Below are 14404 nucleotides of genomic sequence, written 5' to 3'. Positions count from 1 at the left end.
TCCTCATCCTCATCCTCATCCTCATCCTCATCCTCATCCTCATCCTCATCCTCATCCTCATCCTCATCCTCATCCTCATCCTCATATTCATATTTATTATTCATTATTCATCATTCGTTATTCATCATTCATCATTCATCATAAACAGTTTAACATCAATATACATCAATTCTCATCCTCATAAATGTTGATGATATCATTATTATTAATTTAATTGTAATTACCGAAATAAAATTATTATACTTATCATTAATATCACATATAATTTTTAAATTTTCATTTTTGTCTTTCCTTTTGCAGTATATGGAAGAAAATGACAGTTACACTGTCATGGAGATGACTGACTACTTGATAAAAACATACCGGGAATTTAGAGGAAAAAGCAGAATGGCTTTCATGAATAGTGTGGACAAAGGTAAGCTGTTTCACCCAATAATATGGATCTTGCTCTTGATATGTAGACATTTATTTATCTGTGGGTTTGGATGAAGAATACCTTAGTCTGACTGTATCATTAAAAAATTCGGTATTTTAGGGAGCTGTTTAAGGATTTTTTTTTTTTATTTATCTTTTTTTTTTTTTTTTTTTTTTTGTTATATATGTGTCTAGATAATAATTACAGTATTATATGGTTTAATTTACTTGAATGACTACTATGATGTGCGTTTGTCTCTTAGGCTGGGTGCACACAAACTCTTATCGGCAGTGTCAAGACTCTTTGCCTCCACAATGCAGTGTTATTTTCTCTTTTTCTACTAAGCATTTTTTGCTTTTTTGCCATTTTCCAATGACTGTATTAGTCACTTGATACGCTGTAACCAGATCTTAATAAACTGTTTTCCTTGCACAGACTCCATATCATCTCTCTAGATAGTCCTTAACTCAGTGGAATAATAATGACAATAAGTAGCTAACATTTTTTTTATTTCTGTCATTTAATTTTTTTTGTCATATACAATCTGTGCTGCCAGTCACAGTGAGCAGGAATAAGATTCTGAGCATGAAAATAACTTTATGCATTTGTGGCTAGTCATTTCTGTCATCTTGACCTTCAGCCTAAATTCTCACAACAAGTTCCCTTCACGCTGGCCCTCAACCAAATTTTTCCCTGTATGTTCATGACATGATGGTCATGTCATCTGGTTCGTAGGGGCTAAATAACATAATCTAACTATTTTTAAATATTGATCATGTTCACTAGATAATTGTGTTAGCTATTGCTACAGCAACACAGAAAAAGTGAAAAAGTATCCAGATGCATTGTAATGTTACGTTACTAGTGATTGTAGATGCCATTATAAAACTTTTTTTTAATGAATTTTTTTTTATATTTTTATTATTATATTTAAAAATTTCCTTTGAATGCACTTCACAGCTTATCAGTGGCAGAAACAACGACTGAAAGAGAAACAAGAAGACAGCTTTGATGAAGAGATAGAGGATAGTGATGGTGGAGGCCCTGACATCATTGAGGTTGCAACACCAAAGCAGCAAGTAAGTTTTTTCCTCACTTTGCAATCTAAAAAATAGTTATACATACTGACACATTATTACATGTATCTTGAATGAAAGTGCTGCCATAAACACAATGATTTCAAGTATCATTGTGTAATTAGTGCATGTATGGAGCATTGATTATGCAAATATTTTTGTTTAAGACTTAGTTCTTTTCAGGCAAAACCTTTAAAAAAAAAGCATGCCAAGAAATACCCAGCATCACCCTCAACAACAAGTACTCCCAAATCCGTATCAAAGTAAGATCTGCTCTCAGTCTTGTTCTTTTACAGGTGTTATATTGAAGAAAATATATATATTTTTTTTACCATGAAGTGGCAACTCATGTTTACTGGATCTCTTGTTGTTAAACCTTAAACCCTTCAGCATGAATATATAAATAGAAAAAAAAAAAAAGAATAAATAAAATAAAATAATATAAAAAGATTTAAAAATTTTAAACAATAAAATTCATATTTAGATGTATCTATATCTAGATATGTAAATAGCAAAAATACAATGATACACCAGTATGTGATGCATAGTAGTATGGCATGTGGAGGGGGGATGTAGGATGAGGAAAAGATCTAGGGTTTGGCTTGAATTACTACTTCAGACTCCCTCTATTTTATTCACAAGTAGATAGGGGTGGAGAGGCTTACAAGAAGGTTGAGTGTATGTGTGTTGATATTGTAGGTGTTCCTCCAAGGAAATTTTCCCCAAAGTACCAAATATATTTGTGGTCACTACATACATCTTTCATAGAGAAAAAAAACAAAGGAAAATAATTCACAAGTTTTTGACAGGTCTCCCCTGATTGTGCCAGATAGGACTGTGTATGCGTTGTGTAATTAGCCATGATCATGATGAATAGATCATTAGGGGTTAAACTACATTATGCCTGAATTTCCACATTAGCCGTGATTGTGGTGAATAGATTGTTTGAGGTTAAACTTCCTCACTTTCCTCTTTGAGATTGATTGATATGAAATACTACTACCACTACTGCTACTACTATACTACCACTATACTATCACTTCCACTATCACTATCACTACTACCTCTACTACTACTATACTACCACTACCACTACCACTACCACTACTGTCACTATCACTATCACTATCACTATTACTATCACTATCACTATCACAACTACTACTTCTGTCACTATTACTACTGCTATTGATATACTGCTACTACTATCCTTTTTGTGATTATTATTATTAGTGTTGATACTGTATTACCATATACTGTATGCTACAATTCTTATAATTTCAGAATGAGAGATAATGACTTCTTTGTCATTGACACAACAGGTGGTGATATTTCTCTAAATGGCATCAGAACCCCAGAGGTAACTATAGTTTTATTTTTGTGTTATTTTTCTTACATTTTTGTTTGTAAAATGCTATCTTGATTAATGAAGTATTGTTTAATTTTGTCAAAATTACAAAGAGGCTGTGATGTGCGTAATTTTTATGATTTTGTTTATTTGTTTGTGGTCTTGTGTACCAAAGGTTTTAGAACTTATTGTTATTGTTATTATTATTATTATTATCATCATTATTATTATTATTATTATTATTATTATTATCTCTCTCTCTCTCTCTCTCTCTCTCTCTCTCTCTCTCTCTCTCTCTCTCTCTCTCTCTCTCTCTCTCTCTCTCTCTCTCTCTCTCTCTCTCTCTCTCTCTCTCTCTCTCTCTCTCTCTCTCTCTCTCTCTCTCTCTCTCTCTCTCTCTCTCTCTCTCTCTCTCTCTCTCTCTCTCTCTTTTCTTTTTTTTACATATTAGTTTTTTAATATGCACCATGTCTATTCAAGGTGCAGAAAAGTGTCAAGGTGAAAAGGAAAAAGGATAAAGAGATGGATGTAGAAGGAAATAAAAGAAAAAAAAGAAAACAGTTGCAGCCAGAAATGCCAGAAATCACATTTGCGGAGATGGCTGGCCTAGAATTGCTGAAAGATGTAAGTTCATTGCAATTATTGTTATTATTTTACTTGTAGTATCCACCAGGATATGGCAGAGAAACCATATCAGGTTTATTCAGTTTCCTCACCTTTCTCTGCATTACTCGTAATATATATTTTTCAGGTTTTCATGTTAATTTTTTAATTGGTCGATGAAGAGTTGGGATTAGATTACTGAATAGTTTAAGCCATATATCCATATATTATTATTATTGTCGTTGTTGTTATTCTTATTATTGTTGTTGTTTTTGTTGTGTACTAAACAGTTTTCACTTTTTTGGCCATGCTTACAGGCATTAATAAGTTGCAGCCTCTCAAAATTGGGCTTTAAGTCACTTTTAAGCCTTTAAATCATATATGCTACAGCCATCAAATGTTGGGAAAATTATGTTTCTGATGCATCTGATTGTGTGGCTGACATTGGAAATTGCTAAGCACTTGGTCTGTCACATGGTCATACCCTCAAAGAATCCAAACCTAAAACTGCATTTTTTACTAGTGTTTAGCTTATTGGTCTTTTATAGTATCTTAAAAGGGTTTCCCTTTTTGATCTGGCATTTGGAAATTGTTAGAAAAAAAAAATTATTGCCATGTTTATTAATTTAGGAAGCAGAAACTTGTTATACCCATTAAGAAGTTAGACTAAGTAATTTTCTTCTTTTCACTCTAAAAAAAACAAAAAAACAGAGGAGGTGGAGACCTATTATCTATTTGCAAGGGAATGTTTATGACTTTATTTTTTTTATGGATCCTTTTTGAAACAGTAATAATTTTGTTGGTTTAAATTATCTACTGAGTTTGTATTCTGTTGGAGTAAATTCAGAAAATATAATTAGTGCATTGTTTTTTTGACTGACATACCATTCAGGAGCTCTACTGTCAAAAGCTACCTTGAAGCTCAAAAACAAAAAAAACAAAAACAATCTTTAATTTGCCTCCCCAGAAAATTTGCGACTTGCTTGCAAATCTCCGATGGCCTGGGATTTTACAGCCTCTCCAGAAGTCAGTGCTCGTCACTGGCCCAACAGGAAGTGGGAAAACTACCTTTGTCCAGGCACTGGCTGGGGTAAGTAACTCTTCAGTCCTCTGGAATTTACATCTGTTTAGCACTTATCATGCTGTTATTATGAATGTGATATTATGATTTTTGATTTTTTATTTATTGTAGATTCAGAGAATCCTGTGAAGTACTATGTGATGTACTGTTGTTCTGTAATTTCACTGAGTTGGTATGTAATTTACCAGTAGCCTTGCTTTTCTTTTCAACCAGACTGCTGAGGTTTCACTATTACGCATCACAGCAACTGAATTGATTGGTGGGGTCTCAGGAGAGAGCGAGGAGAAGATCACAGAGGTGTTTGAGCAAGCAGCCTCACTCGCACCTTGTGTGCTTTTGATAGAGAAAATTGAAGTTGTTGCTCCAAAGTTGATGTCCGCAAAGAGCATGGAGAAAAGAATTGGGGCCCAGTTTTCTTCATGTCTCAACAGTGAGTGTTGGGGGCTCTCTAAATGCTGAGGACAGTAATAAGACCACTTATGTTTGCACTGAAAAAGAGCAATTTCTTTCTATTCTGTTCTTTTTTTTCTTTCTTTCTTTTTTGTATTTCTGTGTTTCCTTGTTCTTTCTTTTCACTACTTCCTTGTTTCTTCCCCTCTTCTTACTTTCTTCCTTTTCCATGTTTTGATTTATTATCTTTAAGGTACATGTATATTGTGATATTTAACATTTGCATCTGTGCATTATATCCTTTTCTGAGGGAGTTCTCTTTTTTTTTTTTTTTTTTCTTCCCATCAGAGTCTACAGTAGTAGCTATTTTTCTTCTTTGTAGAATCATTAATTACTGTCTGTAAATTTGAACACAGATAGTCCTTATAAATTAAGGTATTATTGCTGCAGAGTGAATAAAATGACAGTTCTTGGTATTAATTCTTCCTCTGTGTCTGCTATTTTCCCCAGATCTCAAAGTCAAGCACAAAGATACAAAACTGTTGGTGCTAGCTGAAACAAGTTATCCGGAAAACCTGGACTTGGATCTCCGTAGTAGTTTTGACTCTGAGATATTTATGAACATTCCAACAGAGCCAGCCCGAGTGAGAATATTGCAGGTAGGTTCAAGTTGTTCATAATCGTTCCCTTGTAGGTATGTTCATATTGTTTAGTTGTTGTGTTCCATTTTTTGGGGCTATCACGAGACTTTCAAGAAGTACTGTGTTTACATATTCTCTCTCTGAGCTGATATTTCTTTAATGAAAGCTGTGTTGAACATAATTTTTTTGGCTGGAGATAAATTTAAATAGAAACTCTCTTTGAAAATGCAAGAAAAGTTCCTTGTGTTGTAACAAGTTTTATTATTGAGGGCATATTTGACTGCAATTTTAATTTGCCTAAGTAAGAAAAAAAAGGTAGGCCAGCTAATGATAAGTGCTGTTGAAGTCTAACAAGAAACTGAATACACACAAGTTGAAAGAATTTATTAAAACCTAAACACACTAAGATCCCCGAGGCATTCTCTCTCTTCTCATTAGGGCAAAATGACACCAAAATGAATGGGAGCAATTAACCATTACCATGTTACCACTACTAATGAATTTGTTAGTTTATCATGAAAATGCACCTCTCCCCTTAGCTGAAAATCAAAGTCCTCCTATTTAATATTATCAGTTTTATCTCACTGTTACTATAAATGTGATAATCAGATTATAATGAAATGATGAAAGTGCAAAGTAGACAAATGTGTGTGTTATATTATAGAGAGTGAAGCAAACAATATAAATAATTTTCACATCCAGTGGTTTTCCATAACATCACCACTCTTGCTCAGTAAACATGAGTTGTAAAAGGTGTATATATGTATTATTTACCATGTTGTTCTTGAACAGTACTGTAAAACTAAATGCTACAATTAATTACTGTTCTGGATACTCAGATCATATTAATCTTGTGAAATATATATATATGGTTTTCATGGCAGCTAAGAACAGCAGGTGTGTTGGATTGGTGCAGGATTTTAATTGCTACCTCTGTAATGGGTTCATTTTTTTATAGACCAGTCAAATTAATTTCCAAAGCAAGTCTAGTGGTACATTATCCAGGAGTTATTATGATATTTTTTGCTTCATCAGAAGTTTACCTAAGATTGTCTCAGAAGTCCATTAGCTAAGTAACTTTATTTTACAGGTGATGTGTGATAGAATATCTTTTGAAGGGAACTTTGAAGAAATAGCCCTAAGAACTCCAGGCTATGTTGCTGGAGATCTAAAGAAGCTGGTAGAGAAGTCTCAGGGATTAGCATGGAAGAGGTAAGACTTTAAGATAGTCTGGTGCCCAGGTCTTGTTTTAGAATTATTCTAAACTTCATCATGTTACACAATTTGTGTGATATGCAGAGAAACTGCATATCACACAAGTAAGTCATAGAATTATAAGATTAATGTCACTAATAGCCTTAACCCCCAATACAGAAATCTTATATTTTATTTCCATAATCTGCAATATCTCTTTGAGTTAGGTACCATGCAAATTTGATAATGTATAATGTGATATTCAGTCTGATATATATTTCAAATTTTCAGTATTTTTCTGAACTAAATTATTGTTTATCCATTATTCAGGAGAAAAGATTGCCTTTATGGAAAGACAGAAGGTGCAACCTTAATGGAAGAAGTGAATAGTTTCCTCAAACAGTTTGGAGAAATGTGTGAATCAGAGGCTCCAGATTCCATGGTAACAGTCAATATGGAAGACTTTTTGGAAGCACTATTGGTAAGTCAGTGTTCCCATTTGTTTTAACTTTTGGCCTTGCTAACCTTTCTAAGCCCCCACCCCACCACCAGTACACATTTTTATTGGGATTTTACCTCCTGATTTTTTCTTGCCTTCTTCCTTTCTTTCTGTTTCCATATTGATTTCAAAAATTAGTTATTGTACTCTGCTCAGTCAATTTATCATATACATTATATTTCTGAAACTGAAACATAGTATGAGACATTTTTTGAGTTTTATGTAATGTCATGTGCTCAGTTGCTCAGTGGGGTGATGTCCTAACTGTTCCTAGTACAAGTGTAGGTGGTGACCTTATAGTTACTATAGGTTGAAGCTAGCATCATTTGACATCTGCCCACCACATTTATATTTATGATCCAAGTCTAGGAAGATTCAAAATCAGTTTAATTCTCTTCAGAATTTTAAAGATAAAAAGGGATTGTCAATTCATCAAACACAAAAGAAAAAAAAAAACTTTCATGTCTAATCATGTGTCTTTATGTATGGACTATATATATGTGCAAATAATTTTCTTTATGTTTGTATGTATAACCTCACTCTTTATGCAAACTTAAGACTACCTTGATTATTCTGTATATTTCATTAGAATAGAAATAGAAATTCAGTAGACGAGAAATACTGGACATGACAGAGCACCGTCATGCACTATCTCCCATAAGCAGTAGCAGAATGATGTCTTGGCTTGACATCTCATTTGCCTCGGCCACTCCACTCTGTGCTCGACTTATGTATAGGCCATGTCTTGCTAAACAAATTGTTTCCAACCTGATTTATTATCATTATGATTACCACTTTTGCTGTTGTTTTACCTTATTCATGATGTGTTGTTATGACACCAGAGACACATTTTCATGAAGTATATAGATATATTTGTTTTTCTCCTTGGAATTCCTGTTATTTTTTATATTATATACACTTGTTTGCTGTAATGTTCAGTTATTTAAGCCATGTAAAGGGTAATCAGTACATTAGCAAGCATGAGTTATATTAACAGGATCACAAGAAATTTCAGAAGATATGGGATAATGTTGTTCTGTTGCAATATGTTGCTGAAAAATCAATTTGTCCAGAGAGATACAATGTACTCAGAACTTAATTTTAATTTTAGCTTAAAAAAAAGGGGGGGGGGGGGTGTATGTCTGTTGGACTTTCTGGTTCACTTTTTGTAAAGGGCGTTAATGAACTCTTGTAATGCTTTTTTATGCAAAGCCAAAAGACAATTTAATGAAAGTATAATCAAAATTGAAGATGTAAAAGCTATTCCAGTGTAATGAGTGTTACACATGCTTCAGAATGACCATTTTCTCTTCCATTTTTAACAGCATATAATCCCAGCATTGAAAAGAGAAGGATTTCCTACTGTACCAGATGTCACGTGGCGAGATATTGGAGGATTGGAAGATATAAAAAAGGAATTAAGGGAAAAGATTTTGGTGAGTTTTATATTGTATTTATTATAAATCAGATAATTTTCTTCTAACATGGTGAAAATATATCAATATGTTGGTCAAGATAGTTAATACATACTCTCCATATATGCACATGTTGTCTGTATGAACTATAAGTATGAGTTCTATAGAGGGAAAAAAATTACTTCCTTATATTTCAGGAACCTATCAAATATGCAAAGCTTCATGAGGAGTTTGGTGCAAGTCGACCCAATGGAATACTGATGTGGGGTCCTCCAGGATGTGGTAAAACCCTTCTAGCCAAAGCAGTGGCTAATGAAGCAGGAATCAACCTTTTGCCAGTGATGGGTCCGGAACTCCTCAATATGGTAAGATGGAATGTCACTTAGAGAATGAGAAAGAAGGAAGGGAAACAAAGAAATTAAGGAAATAAAAAAAGGTTGAAAAGAGAGAGAGGGAGGGAAGGAGGATGATACACCTGGTCCTCACATGATCACCAGGTTCTAGGTTGATAACCCAGCCATTAAACAAAAAGGTGACTTGAAAATCTCTGATACAGGCACAACTAGCTTCCAGACATAAGAGATGTATTTTACTTTATCTTTGCACTTCTTATCATATGCTTACAACATTGGGTGGGTGCTTTATACTCAGCAGTTGTATGGCTAGTAAAGAATGATGTTAGGTACTTTCATGCTTGCATGCCATCTCACTCAGCTGTCACTGTTGATAAGCTAGTTCAATAAAGGAAGCAACTGTGGATAAGCCTCCCCTAGCAGCTCATATCCTCTCCATCATCAGGACTAACTGCAGTGGATTATCATGACCGTTCGTGGCAATTTAATACTTAGTAGTCTTGGGCTAAAATATAGAGTGATAGGAGGCTCTAGTAATACTGATATACTGAGCTATGATACACCCAAGTGCCATACCAATTCCTTTACCTCACCCCCTTGGGGTCAGTTGGTGGCTTTGAGGAGAGGCTATTGGCACTTATTCTCCAAAAAATGTCTGGGAGAGGATTGATATACCTCCCACCTGTTAGACACCAACATTACAAGTGTGCAGGGCAAAGCCTGCAGGAACTCTACAGTACATGTGGATACAGGGATTTGTGGCTTGCTGGCCACTCTTGAGTGGTGCAAGGCTATTAAAGGTGGTAGATGTAACATCCACCCTGAAACATCCACTTTTTCTGACAGAAGTGTTGTGTAAAATTTATCATTCACATATATACTAGGGGAAATGCTATCATAAACCTTTTATCCTACCAGTGGTATTCTTCATTTACAGTATCAAGGTGAGAGTGAAAGGGCAGTGCGAGAGGTCTTCACACGGGCACGCAACGTAGCTCCTTGTGTGATTTTCTTTGATGAATTTGACTCTCTGTGCCCTGTCAGAAGCAAAGGAGCTGAGGTGAGGATATATCTGTAGTCTGTTCAAAGCATTTATTGTTTTGCATAACAAAGGTTAAACATGTAATTATCTAATTTGGACATTTTAAGGAGCATTTGCAGTTCATCACAAGTTAATTTAGGCCTTCCAACCTCAGCAGAGGTTACTTTCCAGTGCCAAATTATGATATTCATGATTTTAAGATCAATCATTAATATAATTTACTAGATATTTCAAAATCTGGTAATGATTAACTAAATAAAGTGCTATTAAAAAAGAATTATCTTCGTAATTATATATATATAGCATTTTTTTTTTTTTTTTCACTAAAAGTTTTTAACTGATATTGCTTAATATTATTGTAATTTTTACTATTTCATATTTACTATTTGATAGTGTTAATGATACTACAGTTATATTGTTATCATTATTAGTATTAGTATTAGTATTATTATGGTGGTTGTTTTTTTTTTTTTTTTTTTTTAACAATTGTTATTGTTGGTATTTATCAGTATATTACTATTACCATAATTATTATTTTTAATTATCATAATATTTTATACATTCAGATTCAGTACAGTCTTGTATGGAACCCTACGAGGCATTTTCCATATCACAAGTACAGAAAACAAAAAATCTGAGATTTTCTTTCAGTGTGATACTTGAGCTTGTTTCTGTGATGCAGAGACTATACTCAGATTTGTTTTTGTTTTAGATTTGTATTTATATATTTATTTTTATTTTTATTTCATGATTCTTTCTGGAAGAATTTGCAGGAACCTTGATTGAAAATTGCTGGTCAGGAACACACATACAATTCATTAAACATCTAAATAGATACATGACATATGCACCGTTTGATACAATACAGATTTCTACCTGGTCTGTTTAACCCATTGGCGACGGGTATAGAAAATTAAAAAAAACTCTACGCTCTGGCGACCCGCGGCAACACGCCGACTTTGAGCGCATGAATTCGGTACATCAAGCCGAATCATTGCCTCAGGGCGCTTTGGCGAGCTGCCGCAGCGGACAGCCGCACACCACATTATGAGCGTATTGTTATGACGCCTATAGGCGTGACCCGTCGCTAAAAATTTTTTCTAGGTAACTGATAAAAAATCTTTCCTTGGCAGAGTGGAAGTAAAACAACAATCGTAAATACACTGCTGACAGAGATGAATGGCTTCTCAAAAAGAGAAGACGTCTACGTTATTGCAGCAACAAACAGACCAGACATCCTGGACCCTGCTGTGACTCGACCAGGGAGATTTGATACCCTGCTCTATGTGGATGTCCCTGATCATGAGGGAAGGGTGTCCATCTTTCAGGCAAGAACTAAGGTAAGTTTAGTGGTCTTTTCATAGGCCTTTTTCTCTTCAGTTTTCTCATTTTTTACCTGGTTTTGTTTGATTTATGTTAGTGTACTCAAGAGTGTGGCACATGAATTTTCATTGACATTACATTTTAACATTTTTTAAAAATTATTGATTAATATCGTAAAACATAAAAAATGTATGATGTATATGTTTCCTTTCTCGCTTTTTCAGAATGGTACTTGTCCTCGGTGTGCCCCAGATGTTGACTTTGCAGAAATTTCTCTCCTGTGTAACAATTTCTCAGGAGCTGATTGTGACCAGCTGGTGTATCTAGCTAGCAAAGAGGCCATCAGGGAAGTTATTCATGGCTCCCAAGACATCTCTTCTGCAGACAGTGGTGATAAAGAGCCCAAGACACGTTTGGTTGCAAAGCGTCATTTCTCTGCTGCCTTAAAGAAGATCAAGCCATCCATCAAACCTGAGGTATACATGTGTTTCCTGCTTTTGTTTTATGCATAGATAATGTCAGGTATACTGGGCAAGATAATGTTATATCTACACTTAGTGTCATTATGATTACTTCTGCATTTTATTTATGGATTATATTTGCATTTTACAGGAACAAAAGCGTTACAAGAAACTTAATCTGAAGATGGGAACAGCTCCTCTACAAGAGTCTGTAGGAGGAACCAATCAAGATACAAGTTTTATTGATGTAGATAAAGAGTCTCAGCCAATGGATATAGGAGATAAAGAGTGAAATTATTATTGCTATTATTGTTATTCATGGCAGAAAAACTCTTAACTTGCAATAAGTTTATTTATTTTGGGTATTGTAGGTTTTTCAGCCATTGCATCAGAACAATAGTGTTTTGTTTTCATTCACTGTTGTAGTTAATATTATTATTATTATTATTATTATTATTATTATTATTATAGTTTTGATGATGATTATTATTATTGTTATTATTATTATTATTATTATTATTATTATTGTTTTGATTATTATTATTATTATTATTATTATTATTATTATTATTTTTATTATAATTGTTATTGTTATCATTATCATTATCATTATTATAATCATTATTATTATCATTATTATCAGCATCATCATTATTCGTCATCATCACCATCACCGTCATCATTATCGTTATCATTATCTTCAAATTTGTTTCCGTCATAAGAAAACTCAGAGTACCAAGCATCCCCATTAATTGATTCAACACATTAAATGAGATAATTAACGTACTGTAAAACATGTTTTTTTGTAGGGTTAAGGTTACAGAGTTAAATTTCTCGTAACCTCAGATAAGCTCTGAATGATAGATGGGATAAAGGAACTGCGGAATTTTAGGGTCTTGTTTCTGATAAGAGGAGGCATTAGTGCATAAAGACGATTGTGACGGCTATCACTGAAATCAAGATTACTTTATATGTCTCGGTTATTTTATATAATGGCTCAGTAGTATGCAAAGTAACTGTTCACTAATTTTTATGTATTTCAAGGAGCAGTTATAGCATGTATGATAGTTTTGTACTGTAAAAGTTTCTAAGGGAGATATATTTATTTTCTATAAAAGGACAATTTTTTCTGTGGCCTTTTGATAGTAACTTCCTTCCTTCAAATAAAACATTGTCAAAATATAGCAGTGATTATCAAACACCAGTGGTAAGGACTTTAGTACAACAGCAGTAAACAGTATCATTGTATACAAGGTTATAATTAACATACAGATTGACCAGAGGAGCTCCTAGGTGTGTTTATTATTTATTTACTTAAAGACAGAAATAAACAAAGGTGTATGAAAGAAAAACTTCTTGTGTCATTAATTTTGAAATTTTGTGTACCAGCTAACAATTTCCCAATATATATTTACAAAGGATCTCAATTTTGTTTTTGTTTTTTTGTTTTTGTTTTTGAAATACCTTTGTATCAACCTGTTGCTGCTTCAAATCAAGCAAATAAGTGGAAAAGTTAAGAGGAAAATACACAAAAAAAGTATTTTGTGTTTTCAGTTTCCTTAAAAAAATCTATTAGTAATACAAATACACACACACACACACACACACACACACACACACACACACACACACACACACACACACACACACACACACACACACACACACACACACACACACACACACACACATGTAAATATATATATATTTTTATATATATATATTTATATATTATATTATATATATATATATATATATATAGAGAGAGAGAGAGAGAGAGAGAGAGAGAGAGAGAGAGAGAGAGAGAGAGAGAGAGAGAGAAAGAGAGAGAGAGATAGATAGATAGATAGATAGATAGATAGATAGATATATACATAGCTATATCATATATATATATATATATATATATATAGATATATATATACATATCTATATCATATATATATATATATATATATATATATAAATATATATATACATAGCTATATCATATATATATATTTATTTAAATATTTATAATATATATATACATAGCTATATCATATATATATATTTATTTAAATATTTATAATCTATATATATACACATATTACCTATCTCTCTCTATATATGTATTCATATTTATATATATATGTATATATATTATATATGTGTATATATATGTATACATTATATATGTATATATACACATATATATATGGTATTATTGGAAATAATGCCTAAAACAATAAATACAGAAATTGAGCATACCAAGTAGTAGAACACATCATTCTATGAAAGTTTTGTTCCAAATCATTCACTTCGCAAATTGATAATAACGGTAATAAAGAAGGTGTAAAATCCAGGAAACGCAGCAACCTTACGCCCGCAACGCCGCGACAAGATGACAAATAGTCGTTAAAAGCGACGGAAAATCGGTCGCGTCGCTATTTCGATATTATGCAATGAAATCGAAATAGTTATTATCATACCCGACACACTACCCAGCCATGAAGGAATTGATTTGAATTTCAACCGCCCACCTTCTTTTGTCACGTGATGATCTATTTCATATCTGATTGGA

General features: G+C 33.3%; 1 protein-coding gene across 1 annotated transcript in view; it reads left to right on the top strand.

Moving 5' to 3' along the window:
• Nucleotides 1-12291, top strand: part of LOC125025734 (nuclear valosin-containing protein-like) — a 13102-nt gene extending 811 nt beyond the window's left edge. Inside the window, exons 2-17 of the mRNA XM_047613900.1 lie at nt 301-415; nt 1376-1494; nt 1675-1754; nt 2776-2851; nt 3320-3463; nt 4410-4532; nt 4737-4953; nt 5424-5572; nt 6645-6766; nt 7079-7229; nt 8573-8683; nt 8860-9027; nt 9953-10075; nt 11191-11397; nt 11605-11856; nt 11993-12291. Of these exons, the coding sequence (XP_047469856.1) occupies nt 301-415; nt 1376-1494; nt 1675-1754; nt 2776-2851; nt 3320-3463; nt 4410-4532; nt 4737-4953; nt 5424-5572; nt 6645-6766; nt 7079-7229; nt 8573-8683; nt 8860-9027; nt 9953-10075; nt 11191-11397; nt 11605-11856; nt 11993-12133 (2298 nt within the window). The 3' untranslated portion in view covers nt 12134-12291. The remainder of the gene's footprint in view (nt 1-300; nt 416-1375; nt 1495-1674; nt 1755-2775; nt 2852-3319; nt 3464-4409; nt 4533-4736; nt 4954-5423; nt 5573-6644; nt 6767-7078; nt 7230-8572; nt 8684-8859; nt 9028-9952; nt 10076-11190; nt 11398-11604; nt 11857-11992) is intronic.
• Nucleotides 12292-14404: the final 2113 nt, after the last annotated feature.

This window comes from Penaeus chinensis, chromosome 1 (assembly GCF_019202785.1).
Source record: "Penaeus chinensis breed Huanghai No. 1 chromosome 1, ASM1920278v2, whole genome shotgun sequence".
Classification (NCBI taxonomy): domain Eukaryota; kingdom Metazoa; phylum Arthropoda; class Malacostraca; order Decapoda; family Penaeidae; genus Penaeus; species Penaeus chinensis.
This window is presented reverse-complemented; position numbering and strand designations above follow the sequence as displayed.